The sequence below is a fragment of the Episyrphus balteatus genome, chromosome 1, assembly GCF_945859705.1.
Source record: "Episyrphus balteatus chromosome 1, idEpiBalt1.1, whole genome shotgun sequence".
NCBI lineage: Eukaryota > Metazoa > Arthropoda > Insecta > Diptera > Syrphidae > Episyrphus > Episyrphus balteatus.
This window is the reverse complement of record NC_079134.1, coordinates 149,974,186-149,993,682: the sequence shown is the minus strand read 5'-3', so window position 1 is coordinate 149,993,682 and position 19,497 is coordinate 149,974,186. Positions and strand designations below refer to the sequence as shown.

Genomic DNA, 19,497 nt, shown 5'->3' with positions numbered 1-19,497 from the left:
ATTTAATTTACAGTTAATATTGTGAGCCACCTCTTATTTTATCTTTTAAACTTATTAGCGAGTTAGCAAACAAAAATTTTTTTTCTACTTTGCAGTAAAAAAAAGTTAAATAATTTTTAAATAGCCATTACCCAACGGTTATAACATTTTAGGCCATTTTAGGCCATTTTAGGCTTATCCATTTTCTACCGGACACCCTGTATATCTTCCAAACTGTTTTTCTGACCGAAAAAGAAAAAGATACGGAACTTTTAGTACAGGTAAAATAGTACATAAAATCAACAAATAAAAAAAATGTTACACTCATGAAACTTGACAAAAAGTTTGCTTTTAGGATAAGAACCAAGGATAAAAAAGTCTATAAAAAAAGTTGGGTGGAAGGGTGTTTTTTCGCGGACAAAAGGGGTGAAGCTCAAAAATATAATGAAAAAAATTGTTTGTGAAATATCATCTATGACACATGTTTTCAAGGTATTTTTTGATGCTGAATCTAATGACATAAAAATAAAGTCAATACGATTGCTCTTAGAAAAGTTATTGCCGATTAAAAACAATTGTGCTTGTTTTTTGACTTCAACAGGTAAAATATTACCGAAACCCATGTGAAAAACAAGCTACGCTGATAAAATTCGGGATGAAAGTTTTAAATTAATAGGGATTCAAAAAGTGCTTAAAATAATTTTTGGTGAAAGGGTGTTTTTTGATGAGTTAAGTTGTGTGTGAGAAAGGTATCATAACAGCTGATTTAAATTTTATTAATTTTTAAAACTTGGTGTAAAAGTTTTGGTTGGTATAAGAATAAAGAATCTATAAATTGTACAAAATTATCTTGAGCGAAAGGGTGTTTTTTTTTAATAAATGATGAAATTCGTAAATATGACCACAAAAACTGGGAAAAAATTGTTACACTAATGAAAATTGGTAAAAATGCTTCATTTATAACAGAAACCAAGAACCCCAATAGTCTATACAAATATTTTTGGTTAAAGGGTGTTTTTTTTTGGGGGGGAAGTAGGGAAAATCCGCGTTAAGTCCCATAAAATAATGGTATAAAAGGTACCCTTACGAAATTCATTAAATACGTTCTCTTTCCCATGGGAATTACGAATAAAACAAAGCTATACATTGTTTTTTATGTAAAAGGGAGTTTTTTTAGGTGTAGAGAAAATATGGGTATATTTGAAAAAGTGTGTAATACTACAGTAATATTAGTGGTATCCTATTGAAATTCAACAATTGTGTTACTTTTAAGATTAGAAACAAGAATCTAGTGTCTATAAATTGTATCATGGTTAAAAGGGTGTTTTTTTTTTTTAGTGAAAACAAAAATGATGGGTCGCCCTAATGAAATTTTGTAAGAACATTGAATTTGGGATAGAAAGCAAGAAAAAACAGTTTTCATAAGAAAAATTTCGATGAAAGTGTATTTTTTCGAAAAGACAGTAAAATCTGTAATTGGTCCCAAAAAGCAAATGATTCATTTTATTTTTGGTTTTGATGACAAATGAAACGTTTATACTTAAGTTCTTACACGTTTTACACGAATCATTGGCTTTTTGTCTCTTACTGTCTCTTCGAAAAAAAACACCCTTTCATCTAAATTTTTCTTATAAAAACTGTTTATTCTTGCTTGAAAATTGGAGCAGTTTAATTGGAGAAGTCTCCACCTCTTTTTCGCACAAAAATAACTACCGGGGACATTAATTGTGTGCAGAAAAATTATATTGTAAGACTTTTTTTTGGTTTTCATTTTGTCTTTACATGCCTTTTTGAGATTTGTGTTTGGATTTATTTTATTAATTTTGTTTTGAAAAATATTTTTCCGTATGAGAATTCAGCAGCGTGTTAGACTTTATTTAAACTTAATTGCTTGGCAATTTTGAAATTGTCAAACTGCCAGTTGTTTTAAGAAGAAATCAATCTTTCTTAGATCATAAGTACCTACTTATAACAAAAACGGATATACATATTCAAAAATTGGTTTATATGGTTTATTGGAGATGAAAGAAATGTAGAGACAAAATGTGTGATGTACCACTTTTAAAAGAACCCAGTAACTTTTTATCAAGAAAATTCCTCTCATAAAACATAGACATTTTAATTAAATGTAATGACAATCGTTTGACTATCTTAGGCTAACATTAAGAGTTTTAATAAAAGTAAAATTATTTTTAATTTCTTAAAAGATTTATAATATTCATTGAAATACTAAACAATTTACATAATAAATTTGTCGGCTTTATTTGAAAAATCAAATAAAAAAAAAGCAAAAAACGATGTGCGTGATCGCAATGTTCCACTTGAACAATTTTATTCGTTTAAACACCACCACGAGCACCGATTTCATATGTATTTATCTTTTTTGCAGATCGCATGTGTCAGAGTGCTTTTAAATGTTTAAGTATTGAATAATTTCTAGTTCTAAACGTAATTGCAAAATTACATTTAATTTTATTTAACTAATAACCAGTCACATTGAATCCTCCGCCAGTGCCTATACACAAATAAATCAGTGAAGGAGATTTTTGACCTCAATACTGTTACAAGTTAGTAAAAAAAAAGATTACAAACCTTTGCAGAGAGACCTATAACACAGATCACGGATAGAAAAGGTGTGTTTGACGACAAGTCTATTACGCGTGACGGACATTATCAGATTCAGTATATTATTGCGGAAGTACGTTCCGGTTTTTGTATTTATTTTTTTGTTTATATTTCGTTTTTTTTGTCAACACAGAATCCTAAATGAGTTTTGAGGCGTTTCTATTGGATTTGAAATTTCAGATGTCATTGGCATTCTGTAAAAGAGAAATAAAAACATTAAAAATACTTTGGATAATTTGTTTTGGTATTCGAAAAAAAGGGGGAGGGCAATAGCAAAAAAAAAATGCTAATTATTGTTTAGTAGTAGTGAAAATCTATGAGACCATGATCTGAATTTCTGGCAAATGGAATTGACCTCTTTGCTTTGTGGTGCGGAATGTTTGAAATACAATTTTTTTTTAAGTTACAAGTTATGATTAAGAATAATTAAGTATAATTCTAGTTATTTTTTTTTTCAATATTAGTCATCAATCATCATCAATTTCTTTTTTGTTTTCCCAAGTTAAGTTTTTATATGATTTTCAAAAGATACTTTTGAGAGTAGTTTTACCAAATGCATAAAAAAAGCCGTATTTATCGTTTTATCTGTTTGGATGCCATTTGTCAAAAGCTCTAATGGTTAAAGTATTTTGTCCTTTATTTTATATGACAAATATTTAAAAAAAAAAAAAAATAAAAACAGTTTAAACATCCAATTTAATGATGTCAGGACCACATTCATACAAATTCGCGAAGAAAATGACTAAATTTATTCCAATAGTTTTGTTTAATTCCGTACTCCAGTTTTTACCAGTACAACTTTTTTCCTATTGCTGCTGGTATAAAGTTAAATATGAAAATACTCAAGTAAAATCCTTTAGGGTTTTAGTCAGAATTCATCCAGATTCAATATTCTTTTTACAAAAATCTGTTCTAAAATTTTACTTTTAGAAACCAAAATTTTATATAGGTAAAACAGATTTTGAAGTCGGAATTTTAAATTTGCAATTTTACTAATGCGCTTGAATTGAAACTGGGAATAACCTTTTTATTAATAAAGCTATAACTTTTCCATTTAAGTAAGTAGGTACTTTTAAGTTTACGCAATCAAATATTCCTTTCCCTTATAAACATTATAACTTATTTTTCTTTTTTCTTGTGAAGTTCTTGTGAATAAATTGGAAACATCTATCTATGTCATTGGTACTTTAAACAGTTGAAACTGTTTCAAAAACCAGCTTTTTTTAAAAACCAAATAAAAGAAGAGGATTTTAACTTTACAAATAAGTATAACACGTTGTTGTAGGTATAACCGTTGATTTTTAATAAATTTTTTTCCAAATTAAGTCAATTTTTTAGAAAATTGCCCCTCCCGGCTAAACGGAGAGGAATAGACCCCCCCCCCCCCTCCCATACGATTTTTTTTTACTCCCACCACGAGTGAGAAAAATGCGTCTTTGAGGTTAATATGAAAAAGATTGAGTTTATATTTTTAAAACTAAGTTATAAATGTCATGGGTGGGACAAGTAGTTGTCACGGATTGGCACCCGCCGCAATTGCTCTGAAGGAAGAGAGTTTTTCAGATAAATTTAAAATAATCAAGAAAGTTTTCACATTTAACTTTTGAATCAAATTCTACAAGTTCGATATATTTTGCTAACGTAGATATGTATATTATGGACTTTTTTGAACGTTTATCTCCTGAAAAAATAAAACACTTATGCCACATTTTAACTTTTTTTCATCGATGATATTTTGTGTGTTGCACCAAATCTCTTCATTCATGAAATCAGCTATTACATTGTTCAAAATTGTCGAATTTTGTTAGTCCTAAATCTAATAGAATTAGAAGTAGTAATCAATATACATATTTTAGAAAATATACATACAGAATGAATCGAAAAAAATTAAGTTTTTCGGTGTTGTCTTCGTTAAATAGCTCTAACTTTGCCATACTTCAACTAATTTTGAAAATTTTAATTTTATTCGACAAAAAATTACTAATGATTTAAACTTATTCAAACTTTAAAACTATTATTCCCGAAATTTTGTATCATAGAGAATCATTTCTAAAGGTTTTTCCTCCTATTTTTCTCTGAAATCATTATTATTATTTAAAAATAAAATGCACGACTGGGTCGCACGAACTTGCTCTTAGAATTCAAGTTGCTTAAATTTTTAAGACTTTTTATATATAAATTTAGGTTTGAATTCGTTTTTTAAAAAAATAAAATAAAATCTGAAATCAGATTGCCCTCCAAAACGAGTAGGTATGTAGTTTTGATTGATATATTAAGATGCATTTTTAGAAAAAAAAATTTTCAAAATCGTTAGAGCCGTTTTTTAAAAAAAAACTAATTTTTTATAAATAAGTTTTTGGAAAAAAAGTTTTAAAATAATCTCAGAAGCTCATTGTTTTCACTTGCATGGATGTCTGTAAGACACACCTTGTATATATTGATTAAAGTTGTAAGGACTCATTACCATAAGACCCCATACAATTTTCGGTGTTCGAATCGAAAATTCGAGTGGGTTCAATAATAACAAAAGACTAAAAATTTGATAAGAGAGTGACAACAGAATATTTTAACATTTTACCTGCGTAATGTTCTGATTTCGTTTTACATTTAGGTGGGGACTTAATTGCTCGTAAAATTTTGATATCTTTTCCTGGCTTAGACTTTATCAAAATAAAGTATACGAGCTGTATCTATTAAAAAAAAAATATGAAAAAGTACCTACATAATATACTTACAATTAACCCGAAAAAAAACACCCATTTTTCTTCTTTGCACTTTTTTGACTCTCGGTTCTATGTGGAATGCAGCATTTTCTACCGAATTCGCAGGATGATTTTTGGTAATATTTTTCCTTAACCTATAAAAAATAACTTTTCACCCCCAATATTTGATTTTCTTTCTTCACGAATATTATAACAAATTATGCCATCCATATACAACATTTTAATAATTTTAATATTTGTGCATTCATTTTTTATTATTTTGCAGAACATTAAAGGATCCAAAATGCGAATAACCAAGTATTTATTAGGCTGCCACATTAATTAAGAACAAACATTAACTGCATTTTGCAGTTTTTCAACATATACAACAAAGGAACACCCTTTTCAACAGAAACAAAAATGTTTAAAAATAGAAAACTTTTTAGACTTATATATTTATTTTTTATTGTTATAAATTTAACTAGCATATGGGGTAAGTTAAAATGTTACCATATAAACGTCCATTTTTAAACCTACTATTTTAGCCCAAACAACATGTAAAAACGGTCTCGGAAGAGTTCTATATGAACGTTTGCCAAATCAACAGCTCCAAGGATATGATGATGATGTGGTAAAGTCTTCATTAAGTCAAAAAAAAAAAGAACAAAAATTCCCAAATCAATTTTTTAAAGGTCAGAGACACAGCCCCTCCCTTCCGAGTTCTTGAAAAATGTCAAGACCTCTGCCTGCGAGATCGAACCGGAACAAATAACCTTGTACGAACTTGTACAAGTTTCGACTTTCAACCTGGCAGTCGAATAGCTTCATTCGGTGGTAATGCCGAATATGAAGAATCAATATGTTATCTAACGAGTGAACAAGCTGGACCTGAAGGTATTGGAAGCCTAATGTTGGTACCCAACAGTGTCCATTTCAACGAAATTTGTCTAACATGTAAGAAATTCCTCTAAGTCCCCTAAGATTTTTTTCAAAAACCGTTAAAAATTTAAATACAGCAAGTAGACCAGAAAGAGAATGCCCAAGTCGAAGATACGTCTATGAAAGACACCCCAGGAAGAAATTAAAACTTCCACTTTCCGACATTAAAGAGGTTTTGCGCTAATTACTTTCCCAACTATCAAGCTCTCTACAACCTTTTTGAATCTTTCAGATAACTGCTGCCAATCGATCCGATTGCGAAGACAAATGTTTAAATGAATTCTCCTTTGTTTGTCGATCGGCAAACTTTGATTCAACCATGCGAACTTGTACCCTAAGCAGGTTAAACGATTTGTTTTAACTAACTCAAGCTAATGGGTTTTAATTTCTCAAAATATTTTTACAGATTCACAAGACGAACTCATCCTGAACTTCTTGAGGACGATCCAAATTCCGATTACCTAGAGAACACATGCTTAAATGGTAAGTGATCGAAAGCCCGTTAAACCTTTTAAACTATATAATCACGGCTCACGTGCCTTTTTTAAAGCCGAACGCCGTTGTGATGGTTTAGCTGTATTCGTTAAAGAAGAAAACAAACGTCTTGGTGGTCCCTTCGAAGTGGATATATTCAATAACATGACTCTAGAGGAATGTCAAACAATGTGCCTGCGAGCTGAAAAGTAAATTATACCCCTTAACCTCCATTAAAAGACTCTTTTAAAACCTCTTTTTTGTGTGTATTTCCTAAAGATATTTCTGTCGATCGGTTGAATTCGATGATCAAACAAAGCAATGTATACTCTCTGAGGAGGATTCAATATCCCAGAAAGATGATATCAGCATCAGTTCAAGTCCAACACATCATTTCTATGATCTAGTGTGTCTAGATAATCGTGAGTTTTCTTTGTGAAATGGATCTCTCTGATCGCACCATTTTATTGATCTTGGCTTTTTTTTAGAGAGAGCAACTGATTATCCATCAGATAATTCAGTGACTTCACACCTATTCTCTAGCGGCCGACGACCGGACACTGCATTCCAACGTTATAGGAATTCACGTCTTGGTGGGGAATTCCATTCGGAGATCACTGGGCGATCGTTGAGCGAGTGCCTTGATGAGTGTTTGAGACAGACAAGCTTTCAATGCAGGTATAAGATTTAGAACAATAGAGAGACCATCTGCTACCGTTTATCCGATCAGCACTTAAAAATCTTTTCTCTCTCCTTTGTCTCTCCCATCAAACAAAAAGATCAGCAGTATATAGTGATCGCTTTAGGACGTGTCGATTAAGTCGCTATAATCAAAAGGATGGCATGCGTATCATCTACGATGCTGACTATGATTACTATGAAAATTTAATGCGTAAGCCTATATAATTATATCGGCAGTGCTCCTCCATTTAACTTTATATTTTGATCATTATTATAGTTAATGTTGTTGGGAGTGGTGGAACTGGAACAGGTGGAAGTGGTAGTGGTGGATCGGATGATGATCGTCTTGGTGGTCATGGTCGGCCGACAGATGGTGGAAGTGGTCATAATAGTTGGAGACCACCATCGGATAGGGATAAAAATGGTGATGGTGATCGATTTGGTACTGGCGGTGGGACAGGTGGTGTTGGTGGTGGAGGCTCTGGAAAATATCCACATGCTGGGGATATTGGAAAACCTTATGATCGTTATCCATCGGATAATGATTATGGTAAGTAATACTATCTGACAGCACTTTGTATTAACATGTTTCTAATCACAAGATGAAATCTCTCTAATTTGCAATATCTTGGCGCACTTTCTAACCATTAACCGTATTTTAGATCGTTATCCGGGTGGGGATCGCTATCCAAGTGGTGATCGTTATCCTCCTTCGGGTGGAGATCGATATCCTCCAAGTGCAGGGGATCGATATCCTACAACTGGGCCAGGTGATCGTTATCCGGGAACTGGTGGTGGTGTTGGTGATCGTTTTCCTGATCGTTATCCGCCCACAAGTGGTGGTGGTGATCGATATCCATCACCAATGGGAGAACGTTATCCGGGAGAAGATCCATATAATGATCGTGATAGATATCCAGGTGGTGGTTCAGATAGAGACCATGTTATACCTGATCGTGGACGTTATCCATCCATCGATGATGATCGTTATCCGGGTAAAGATCGTTATCCAGGTGGTGATCGTTTTCCTGAACGTTATCCGAGTCGTGATCAATATGCTGATCGTTATCCCTACCCTGCCGATCGAGATAGGGATCGTTATCCGACTGCACCATTTGGTGATCGTGATCGTTATCCTATAGATGATGGACGTTATCCACCTAGAGATCGTGATCGTTATACACCACCACGTCCAATTGATCGTTATCCTGTTATATCCGATAATAGTTTGCCAGATAGAGATATTCCCCACACAAGACCATATCCGCCAGGAGATGGTCCAATATATCATCGTCCTTATCCGGGAGGATCACGTTATCCAGATGATGGATATGCATCAAGATATCCATCTAGTCGTTATCCGCCAAGAGATCCTGGTTATCCGGGAAGAGATTCACCGGAAAGTATATTCCCCGATCGTCGTTATAGACCATCTTCGTTTGATTCACGTTATCCTCCAGATGCTCCTAGAGGAGGGCATTCATCGCGTTATGGTCCAGAAAGTGGAAGATATCCTCCAGATGAGATAATTTTGAATGCCCGTAGACCGGAGCCAGAATCAAGTAAAAGATATCCTCCATTACCACCACCGCCGACAACGGGGAAATATCCAACATCACCAAATCGTTTTCCCATAGGCACAGATCGTTTTCCAATTGATATTTATAAATATGGAAATGGAGGAGATCGCTATGGGGGAGGAAGTGGAGCAGCAGGAGGAAGAAGACCATCAGCAGGTGAGTGTCACTGGATTGTTTTAGGGCACACTTTACATAATTAATACCTAATTCTTTTAACATTGTTAACACTCTTTTTTTTTTTTTTTTTTTTTTTTTTATATGTTTATAAATTGATGAAAGAATGTTTGAAAGTTATTTTTATCAATGTTTATTAAATTTTTTAAAAGGTTTGTAATTTTTTTCATTTGTGGATTTAAGTTTGAACAACATTTTAACTGCTTTTTCTATTGTTGGTAAGCAATTTTTGTCTATAATTTAATGGGTTCAAAGGGAAATTTTTTTAAACAAAATTTTCGAAATGCAACTGTCGTTCCGATTAGAATATGTTCAGTCGCCAGGCAGGCGTCTATATCAATTGTTAACGTAGGGAAGAGAGACTTACAAGACAATTCCAAGAACAAGAGAAAGTAAAAAAATACAACAAAAAAACAAGTTACAGAAATGCTTTTTTGGCACTACGCTAAAAACTTTCTTAACTAGCTTCTTATTTGGAACTGAAGGAGATGGACCGATAGCTATGGAAAAGACAAACATTTTTCTCTTTCAAGCGTTTCTTAATTTTAAGAGGAATACTGTTTTTAAACTACTACTCGGTTCAGTCGGTGCGAAAAAGAAGTCAACAAATGAATACAAAAAAAAGTACGTATACGCCACAGTGAATGTGGACAATGTGCGAATACTGTGAATTATAACTTTGGTTTAGTTACAAACACACCCAAATTTATGTTCAAAACAATTGAAAAAATAAAATTGCCAACATCTTCTTTGTTTTTATCATTATCATTTATCATTTTATAATACATGAACAGAAAAACAAATTCCTTTTGAGAATCAAAAATTTAAAAATATTTCTTCAGCCTCGTAAATTGTGTTTATTTTTAATATGTTTTAAAAACAAAAAATAAACAAATAATAACCTAATAATAAAACAAATAGTTAAAATATAAATAGTATTTAGTTTACTATTTTGTCGGTAATTTAGTAACCAAAAAGTCCTTTTCAAGGATTTTTTGGCTATCAAATACACATTATACACAATCCCGTAAGACGACTTTAGCGCCACATCTCATTCATAGTGGATGTTTTTTCCGGCCGGCATCACTTCAATGATTCTTTAAGCAAGAAATCATAAAAATTGGCATTCTTATAAAAAGTGCCTTCACAATATCTAGCGAATTATTGACACATGTCAAAATTAAAGCGAAATTTTTTTTTCATCCTAGGCTGTAAAATTTTCGTGCTGAACCAACTCTTACTGTTTTCAAGTGCAAAGCCAAGATACAATTTAGCTAGGTGCAAAATTATAAGTATATGTCAAATTTTTCGGAATAGGATGATTGAATATCATTTATTGGCACACAAATTTGACAGTTGGATGGAAATATATTCTATTTTATTTTTTACTTGAAATAATGTCTTTTTCGAGCTCCTGCAAATTACAAACTTATTTGGACAGTTCCTTATTTGCGATGGACCTTTTGATTTCTTATTTTCAATTACAATTACAAATATTTATAAGAGTTATAGTATGCCATTGGTGTTGGTTTATGTATTTTATATTCAAAACAATCAGCTTTATTGAAATACATCAAACCTACTTTTGTTGTACTTTTTTCAATCTGAATTTTAAATTGGTACAAACTTGAAATGGCAACTCTATAATTTACCTTGTATGTTGTCATTTCAAAGAGTCTGAACGAATTCATTTCTTTTTTTCCTGAACTGAATGACAGTTAAATGTATTTGTAAATGGAAAATTATAAACATCGCACAACTACCTTCTAATTAGGTTAATCACTGTCACGATCTTCATTTCTATCAAGTAAACATCTTTCGCATCTCTCAACCGAGCTGTCAAGTAAAACAGAATAGTAAATGCATTTTTCATGAATTGCGTTTTTATATTTTGTGATTTATACAAACGTATGTGTGTGGTTTAGAATTGTACATATAAATTATATAAAAATTAGTGAAAACAAAATGAAATTCATACAAATACTCCAACTTCAATCACTTCCGGTGAACGAATTCAAAATATAGTAATTTATTACTATGGCGTGTTCAACACATAATTGAAAACAAAACTTTACATGTGTCACAGTCATAAGTCACAAATTATAATTGACAGAACCTAATGTCAAACATTGTAGTAAGGTGTCGTGTCGTTCTGTCAATTGAATATCGTGCTGCGAGTTTTATTTTTAAATTTGTAACAAATTGGAATTATGAATAGGTTTTTTTAAGTTAGACTTTTTTTGGCACGTTATACACGAGCAAACTTTTGAAACTTTAAATTCAGTTCATGTTTGATATGTCAATTTCTATTTGACATTTTGACATTAGAATTTTTATTTCCCTGTGCTAAATAAATTAAATTAAATTTACACAAGGATCATTTTCAATACAAATGAAATCCCAAGCCCCAGTGACAGATGATCTCCAATTTATAGTTAGTGAATTTATAGTTAGACCTTGACATTTGAAAAATATTAGAGGAAAAATGTAGTAGAACAAAACAAGTAAAAATCAGCTCTGGTGAAATCGTCAAAAGTAGATTAGCTCTTAGAAGGTGTCGTTAATGTCATTATGTATCTAAATTAAGGCATAATTTGTCAAACTGATTAGAGCTCCTTTCTCTAACATATAATTTCTTGTATGATAAATGATGAATAATGATCAATCTTATTTAACAACAACTGTTAAGAAACTACGATCTTTTTTCATGTCTCACCATATTCTTCATCTCTCATTCAGGCTATGATCGTATTCCGCCCCCATCCTACTATGACCTAGAATATGATGACCGTTATAGCGATCGCCCACCACCCCCATACATTTCACCATACGATCGTGAATTTGATGGAGGCTATAGAAGACCTGGCAGTCCTGTCGGCGGTGGTGGTGGAGCTGGAGGTGTAGGCACTGGCGCTGGTGGTGCATATCCACCATATGAGAGCCCCTACAGTCGTCCGCCATACGGTGGCAGTTCGATCAATCAACTTCCACCAGAAGCTCTTGGAGGACCAAGCGGTGGTGGCGCTGGTGGGCCACCACCATATGCAAGCGGTCCTTCTGGCGGCGGCGGTGGATCAGCTAGACCACCAAGTACGAGATGTGACGAGAACGATAATTTCAAACAAGTGGCAGCTCGGCACAAGATGCGACGACACTTTGTTCGGCGAGCCTTGATCGTGCCTTCGCTAATCCAATGCGAACGTGAATGCATTGAATCTCGCGACTTCATCTGTAGAAGTTTCAACTACAGGTAACGTATATTGAAATTCTGAAATGTAGTTTCTATATGGTCACATGTTCTGCTCTTGCATGGCGCATCTAAAACACAACAGAGATACCGCAGCATCCACCTACGACGAACGAGATTTACCAAACTGTGAGCTCAGCGATCGCGATTCCCGCGAATTGGACGTTCATGATCCGAACACATTCGATCCGGCAAATTATGACTTTTACGAGCGCAGTGCGGGTCGCAGCGATGGCGAATGCTTGGATGGTAATTGATGGGTTTTGAGAGAGAGGATTATACCATGATCCATTATTTGCATTTGTGTTTCATTTATAGTTTCACAGACGTGCAACGAAGAGGGAATGGAATTCACCATACGTACGCCAGAGGGTTTCATTGGCCGCATCTACACCTACGGATTCTACGACAGGTTTGTCATCGCCAACGAATCCCATTACTCAACATAGATTTTATATATGAATTTAGTATACTCAATTTATCATTATGTATTTTTTTTTTTTTTCTGTTCCATTGTAGATGCTTCTTCCGCGGCAATGGTGGCACAGTAAACGTGCTGCGTATCAGTGGTCCACAAGGTTATCCCGATTGCGGAACACAGCGGGTAAGAGAGATGCCAATCCGTTGGTTCTGACGATCGTTTTGCGTCCGAAACTAATCGTATCGTAATGTTGCGCTAATTTTTTTTTACTTTTATGTTATATTCGATGCTGGGTTTGCAGTATGGAGACACACTCACGAATATCGTGGTAGTGCAATTCTCGGACAATGTTCAGACTAGCAGAGATAAACGTTACAATTTGACCTGTGTGTTCCGAGGTCCTGGCGAGGCTGTTGTCACATCTGGATACATTGGAGCTGGGTATGATTTTGAATTTATCTTGTGTGGTGGCGGTAGATGGGTTTACACACATGGAGAAATGATAGATGGTATCTAATGACAAAGTAGATTGTAGTAGATTATGGCTGAAATAAGTTAATTGCGCATGATGTGTGATGTTGATAAAGTAGAACATCTGATTAACCGTTGATGACACTAATTTATCATGATCATGTGAGGAGGCTAAAATTATTCTAAAGAACTTACAGGAGTTGTCTGGCATTACAAATTGAGTATAGTTTGATTAAAAAAATAGAGAGGCGTTGAAGAAAATGTGGTTTTGGCTGGTTTTAATGTGTGAAAGTGTCATTAATTACTTTTCCATTTGCCCGAGGAACTGCTTTAAAATTCGATATGAGGCTCTTAGACGGAAGCTGTTTTTTTTTTTTTTTTTTTTTAATTCAAGTTTCCAAATATAATATAATGGGACACTCTATGTTAGTTAATTTTAGAAGGAAGGATATATTTGCATATTTTGTGAAATTCACATTTTGATGTTTTTTTTTATAAATAATATTTGCATCTCTGAATGCATTCATTCTATATCAGCTTTAAGAAATTGATTTGAGCACTTTTTGACAAAATAATCTGTTTTGTGCGTCTCATGAATTATGAGTAGTAGAAGATTATTAGTAGGTCTAGTAATATAATCTACTACTGCAGTAGAGAGGAATATATAGTTGGTAGAACTAGATTATTGGTTTCGGCGTGTTAAAAAAAAACAACGATGAACCAAGTTTGCACAACTCGTTGTCAAATAGCGTGGCTTTTGTTGAAAACCTTCGAAATCTTTAAAAATAGCAATGAAGTTTCCATCTACTTGCGCAGAAAAGCATGAGGAGATCAAGTAGTAAATGTACTAGATCATTTATTCCTGAAAATGAACGAGGCTAATGCTTGGAAACAAAAAAGAAGAAACAGACCCAATGTCTACATGTCAAATGAAAGCAAAAAAAAATAACATATTAGAGCTTTAAATGTTAATTTTAACTCGTGAGCAACGCTATAAAAGAAGTTTTACTTCAAAAAACCTGTTCTTTATCCTTGTTGCTTATGTCAATTATTCTATTAAATAAGAAGTTCACAGTCGAAACGTCGGAGCAAAAGGTAGGCAAAATAAACAAGACCTTGAACCCACTTAGGATTGATTTTGTACACTAAATGCGTTAAAAGGGGCATTGCAAAGTATTTCAAACTACTTCTGAGCGTATTCACCGATTTTGTTCTCTATTGAGAAACCTAAAGTACTTAACGGTATTTTGAGACTTGTTGGTTGCATTATGTGTTCAAATTTAATTCGAGAACTACTTTTGCACCTGCAAACATAAAGATCTTAAACCATTTGGTTGCCTGTAAACTGTCTGTAACTGCCTGTAGAAAAATTTCTTAATTCGAATAACCAAACGGAAGTAGTTTTTTAACGTTTATGAAATGCCCACAAGTATAAAACATTTTAAGTAGCTTTCGTTACTGTATCATAGTCAAAGTTTTGTTGCATACTTTCAGTTAGAACTTGAAACTAAACGTTACAGATTTTGTTTTTTTGAAAACTATTTTATACAACGATGCTCACTTTTTGCTGGTCGGTTTTTGTTTATCCTTTTTTCATTTTTCCTCAATTAACCATTCTAATTCCAACTAATTACATCACTTTTTTTCGTTAGCCCACCCTCAGTTTATAAGTTATAACGAAAAAAAGTGATGTAATTAGTTGGAATTAGAATGGTTAATTGAGGAAAAATGAAAAAAGGATAAATTTTACACTGAAAAAAAAATGTTTGATTTTTAAGAAGTTGGTACTTTGAAAAAAGTTTTTTGTTATAACTTTAAAACTGAGGGTGGGCTAACGAAAAAAAGTGATGTAATTAGTTGGAATTAGAATGGCTAATTGAGGAAAAATGAAAAAAGGATACATTGTACACTGAAAAAAAAAATGTTTGATTTTTAAGAAGTTGGTACTTTGAAAAAAGTGTTTTTTCGTGTTCTGAAAAAGCAATCACTTTACACCATTTCATATTTGTTGTTACTTTTGAAATACGTTTGGATATATTTTACTAAGCATGTAGCTTTTCTAAGTACTTATATGGCAAACAAAACAAAAAATTGATTTTGAGACTTGAAAAATTATTCGTTTGTTGTGGCTTTTAATGTTAAATGTCAACTTAAGCTTCTTAACAGGAATGTTATATGGACTACATTCAATCAAGTAAAAATGTTAATTCAAATTAAAAACATTTGGTGCGCAATGCAAACACCAGTGAATTTAATTGTTCTTAATTATAAATTAAAAAAGGGTCACTGAGGTGTATACGTACTTTTTTTTTGGTGTGGTGAATAAAAACTAATTCTTCTATAATTTTTAAACTAAGCTTACGATAGCAAAAATAAAAGTTGGGCTATCCTGGGCTAACCTTGGGCAAACAAACCACGGTTTTAAACTAAGGATTTTTTCACAGGAAAAAAAAATTTTAATTTTTTCGGTTTCTGATATGAAAAAAAGTTTTTTGTTGTATCTTTTGAAAAAATAGTGCAATCAAGAAAAAAAAAGTTGGGCTATCCTGGGCTAACGTTGGGCAATCGAACCACAGTGCAAAACCAACAATTTTTTCACAGAATGAAAAAAAGTTTTTTTTTGTGATTTTTGAGGTGAAAAAAAATAATTCCGTTATAATTTTAAAACTAAGGGTGGGCTAGCGAAAAAAAATCTTGGGCTATCCTGGGCTAACCTTGGGCAATCGAACCATATAGGTTTTAAAAAAAAATTTGCATTTGGGGGTGCCAACTTCACATAGTCACTTGCAAGTGGGAAGCCTGGCTTTTATTGTAGACTGGCCGAAAACAACTTGTCCTCTTGCTCGTTTTTACGTGTCTCAGATTTAAGAGAAAAATTATTGTTCACATCTTTTGACAATATCAAGGGAAAATAGGATTAATAGTAGTAGATTATTTATTCGTTAAAAATGACATTGCACAGCTTTTTAGATCTTAATTATTAGCTGCTTTCCTTTGGAGACGGCACTGATGAGTAGAAATCTAGTACCTACTAATTAACTACACACCCTTTTTACTTGATCATCTGTTAATTTTAGTACTAGAACCACTTATCGTTTACTCATGAGTAGTCTACCACCTCCAAAGGAAAGCGGCTATTATTATTGAGTTTTAACTATTTGAGTAGAATTATATCACTAATCACATAATAACCCTTTTATAAAAAAGTGGTGAGATTCTTGAAAAACGATTTTTTTCCAATTGGCATTCGAACGAAAACAAAAAAAAATATAAAAATCATTTTTAAAAGAACCTCCCCAATTTGTCAATACCTTTGTTTTTAAAAGTCTCCCTAATCCTGACAGATCTGGAAGTCCCATACCAATTGAATACCTTCCAGCCGAAAATACTTTAAGCTCAAAAGTTCGATTGATGATTCTCTATCAAGGAAGACCAACAACAACAATAGCCGTTGGTGATCCATTAACATTCCGTTTAGAGGCTCAAGACGGCTATAATCATGTGACAGATATCTTTGCAACAAATGTCGTTGCTAGAGATCCATATTCTGGAAGGAGTATTCAACTTATTGATCGATTTGGGTAAAAATTGTTTAATATATAACAAGAAAAACGAATAATTTGAATATGTTTTTCAAATTAAGATGTCCTGTGGATCCTTATGTTTTCCCTGAACTTGATAAACTTCGAGATGGTGACACTTTGGAAGCAAGGTTTAATGCCTTCAAGATTCCTGAATCTAATTTCTTGGTATTCGAAGCAACTGTACGATCTTGTCGTGAAGGTTGTCAGCCGGCTTATTGCCCGGGACCTTCTGGTCGTCAGGAACCATCATTTGGACGTCGTAGGAGATCTCTTAATGTCACTGAGGTGGAATTGATTGAAGATAGTGGGGAAAAAAATTCAACTGAGTTGAATAGTGGTGAATTTAATAAAAGTAAGTCGATTAGGTTTTTGATTGTTAAGGTTAATTTTTGAAAATTAAAATTTCAGCAATAACAGAAGTCGATGATGCAAAAAGTGAGACAATTGAAGTTGAGGAACCAGAACAAGTTCGAGAGATGATCGAGGTGAGTTTAAATTTGAATTCATTTATTTATAAACTGTTATACTTAAATCTTTCTTCCTTTCTAGGTTTTTGAAACTCGAGAAGAAATCGAAAAAGATTCATATCCCAGAAAGTTGGTAGCACCAGTTGAGACAGTCTGTTTGTCACCATCGGAATATCATGGTCTTCTGACAGCTGTCATTTTGCTTATGATTTTACTTATGAGTATAAGTCTCGTTTCTGGATTGGCATACAGGTAAACGTACTAGTTTACCTATGTTGAAATCAATTTTGACTAATAAATCAAATTTTCAGACGTTATTGGAAAACAATGTCCAAAAATCGTATAGCAGATCGTAATTCACCAGTAACATCATTTACTCCATCTTCTCTACGAACTCACGAAAGATTTAGTGAAATTGGTCAAATAAACAATGGTTCTTCAGGAACAGGAAGATCAAGTCAATTTAGACCGAATTTGTCAATGTTTGGTGGTGGTTTGCAAAAAACTTTTGCCACAGGGTAAGAATTTGACAATGAATTTTCTTTGAAATATATTTTTTATAAAATTTGTTTGCAGAAATTTGGCAAGAATGTGTCAAATCCCGGTAATGAATCCAATACGAAATAATACTTCGAGTAACAGCAATCAATTTGATGATCCAAGCGAGCCAATTTATACAGATCCATCACTTTTCGAAAGATCAAGGTAAGTTTTATATAATTTCAAATCGGAACAAGTTGTAAATGTACTAGATCAACTCGTCATGATCAGTTTAAGATTTATCTACCAGTGTAAATGGGGTGGGTTAAAAAAGGACATCACGGTGTATACGTAATATTTTTTTTTTCTTCTTCCAAATAAGTTTGTCTATATATATGCTTTCGAATGCAGTCAAACGTCGGAGGTGGTGTGGCAGACCACTCATGATTGGATAGATCTAGTACTACCATTACATGATTTTCGGATCATGTAGTTGATAGTACTAAATTTCTACCCATGAGTAGTCACCGCCTCTAAGGGAAGGGTGCAATTGACAGTATGTAAGATTTAATAATGTAGTAGATTCAATTAGTTTAGTCAATTTTCGTTGATTTAAGAATTGAAATTTTAGTTTGTAATATACCTAAAGTATTTATGATCATTTATTAATGTTGTTCTTATTAACGTATTGTTTACTTCTTCGTATTATATTTTCAGATCCCTGCGAAGTCTTTCCGAAGAAGGTGATAATCATAATGTCTGAACTCAGAATTGAAATTCTGTAAATAACCCAAAAACCAAAAAAAAAGATGTCTTTTTATCATCAAGCCTAGAAACCAACGCGATGATATACTAAAACCAAAATATTTCATAAACAAACATAAACAATGTTTTTAGTTTTTATTCATAATTTTTTATATGTCTATTCTTACCGCATAAAACTAGTTAAGTCAACAAGAAAATATATAACTTTTTTCTACGTAGAAGCTCATACAGTTTGCACCTGTGATTGATTTATTCAAACAGTTGATCAATCAATATTTTATAAAAAAAAAACAATAAATTAATGTTGTCAATTGATTAGAACTAAGAATTATACATTATATTTATGCACAAAATTATTAAATTCAAAATTACTGCAGGAACAAAAATTAAAGAAAAATACTTTGTTTTTTCAATAGCTTAATGAAAAACAACATTTATGTAAGAAGAACATTTCGGTAAAAATCAAAACATATCGATCAGCTTTACAAAATAAAACAAAACCATCAACTATTGTAATAGAATATAGGTATAAGAAACCATTATTACGGAATTGAATTATTGAATTTAAATAATGTTAATTTCGTTTACATTGCATTTAAACATAATTTTAAGACTTAAATGTAAAAGAGCTAAAATTCTATGGAATAAAAATATACAATATAAATGGCGTCAATTATTTTTTTGTATTTTATTTTGGATTTATAATATTATCTCTCAAAAGTTATAAAAGATTGAAAAATGTAAAGAGCTGTACTAAAATGGTACCTAATACATACGGAAACAAATTATGCAGAAACCGTACCCAATGTCAGATCGGTGATTATCATATAGACCAAATCAAGGAAATTCTAGTAAGTATAAGTACTAGATTATTGTTTTTGATCTACTACGATTGCGTGTTTTCGGAA

General features: G+C 32.6%; 1 protein-coding gene across 1 annotated transcript; it reads left to right on the top strand.

The window, feature by feature from the left end:
• Window positions 1–2,484: 2,484 nt before the first annotated feature.
• LOC129905295 (uncharacterized) lies at window positions 2,485–18,695 on the top strand. The gene is made up of 25 exons (XM_055980736.1): window positions 2,485–2,612; window positions 5,593–5,799; window positions 5,852–5,937; window positions 5,999–6,260; window positions 6,323–6,417; window positions 6,478–6,587; window positions 6,652–6,728; window positions 6,796–6,928; window positions 6,999–7,141; window positions 7,208–7,397; window positions 7,499–7,611; window positions 7,678–7,950; window positions 8,063–9,136; window positions 11,894–12,404; window positions 12,487–12,650; window positions 12,720–12,813; window positions 12,921–13,005; window positions 13,124–13,263; window positions 16,638–16,874; window positions 16,937–17,229; window positions 17,286–17,362; window positions 17,427–17,596; window positions 17,656–17,862; window positions 17,921–18,049; window positions 18,542–18,695. The coding sequence occupies exons 2-25, from the start codon at window positions 5,727–5,729 to the stop codon at window positions 18,585–18,587; spliced, it is 4,782 nt and encodes a 1,593-aa protein (XP_055836711.1). The 5' UTR covers window positions 2,485–2,612; window positions 5,593–5,726; the 3' UTR covers window positions 18,588–18,695.
• Window positions 18,696–19,497: the final 802 nt, after the last annotated feature.

Coding starts and splice junctions, on each gene's coding strand:
- LOC129905295 (XM_055980736.1), top strand. CDS start 5,727: ATGTTTAAAAATAGAAAACTTTTTAGACTTATATATTTATTTTTTATT. Junction 6,588..6,651: donor CGAACTTGTACCCTAAGCAG/GTTAAACGATTT, acceptor ATATTTTTACAG/ATTCACAAGACGAACTCATC. Junction 12,405..12,486: donor TGTAGAAGTTTCAACTACAG/GTAACGTATATT, acceptor AAAACACAACAG/AGATACCGCAGCATCCACCT.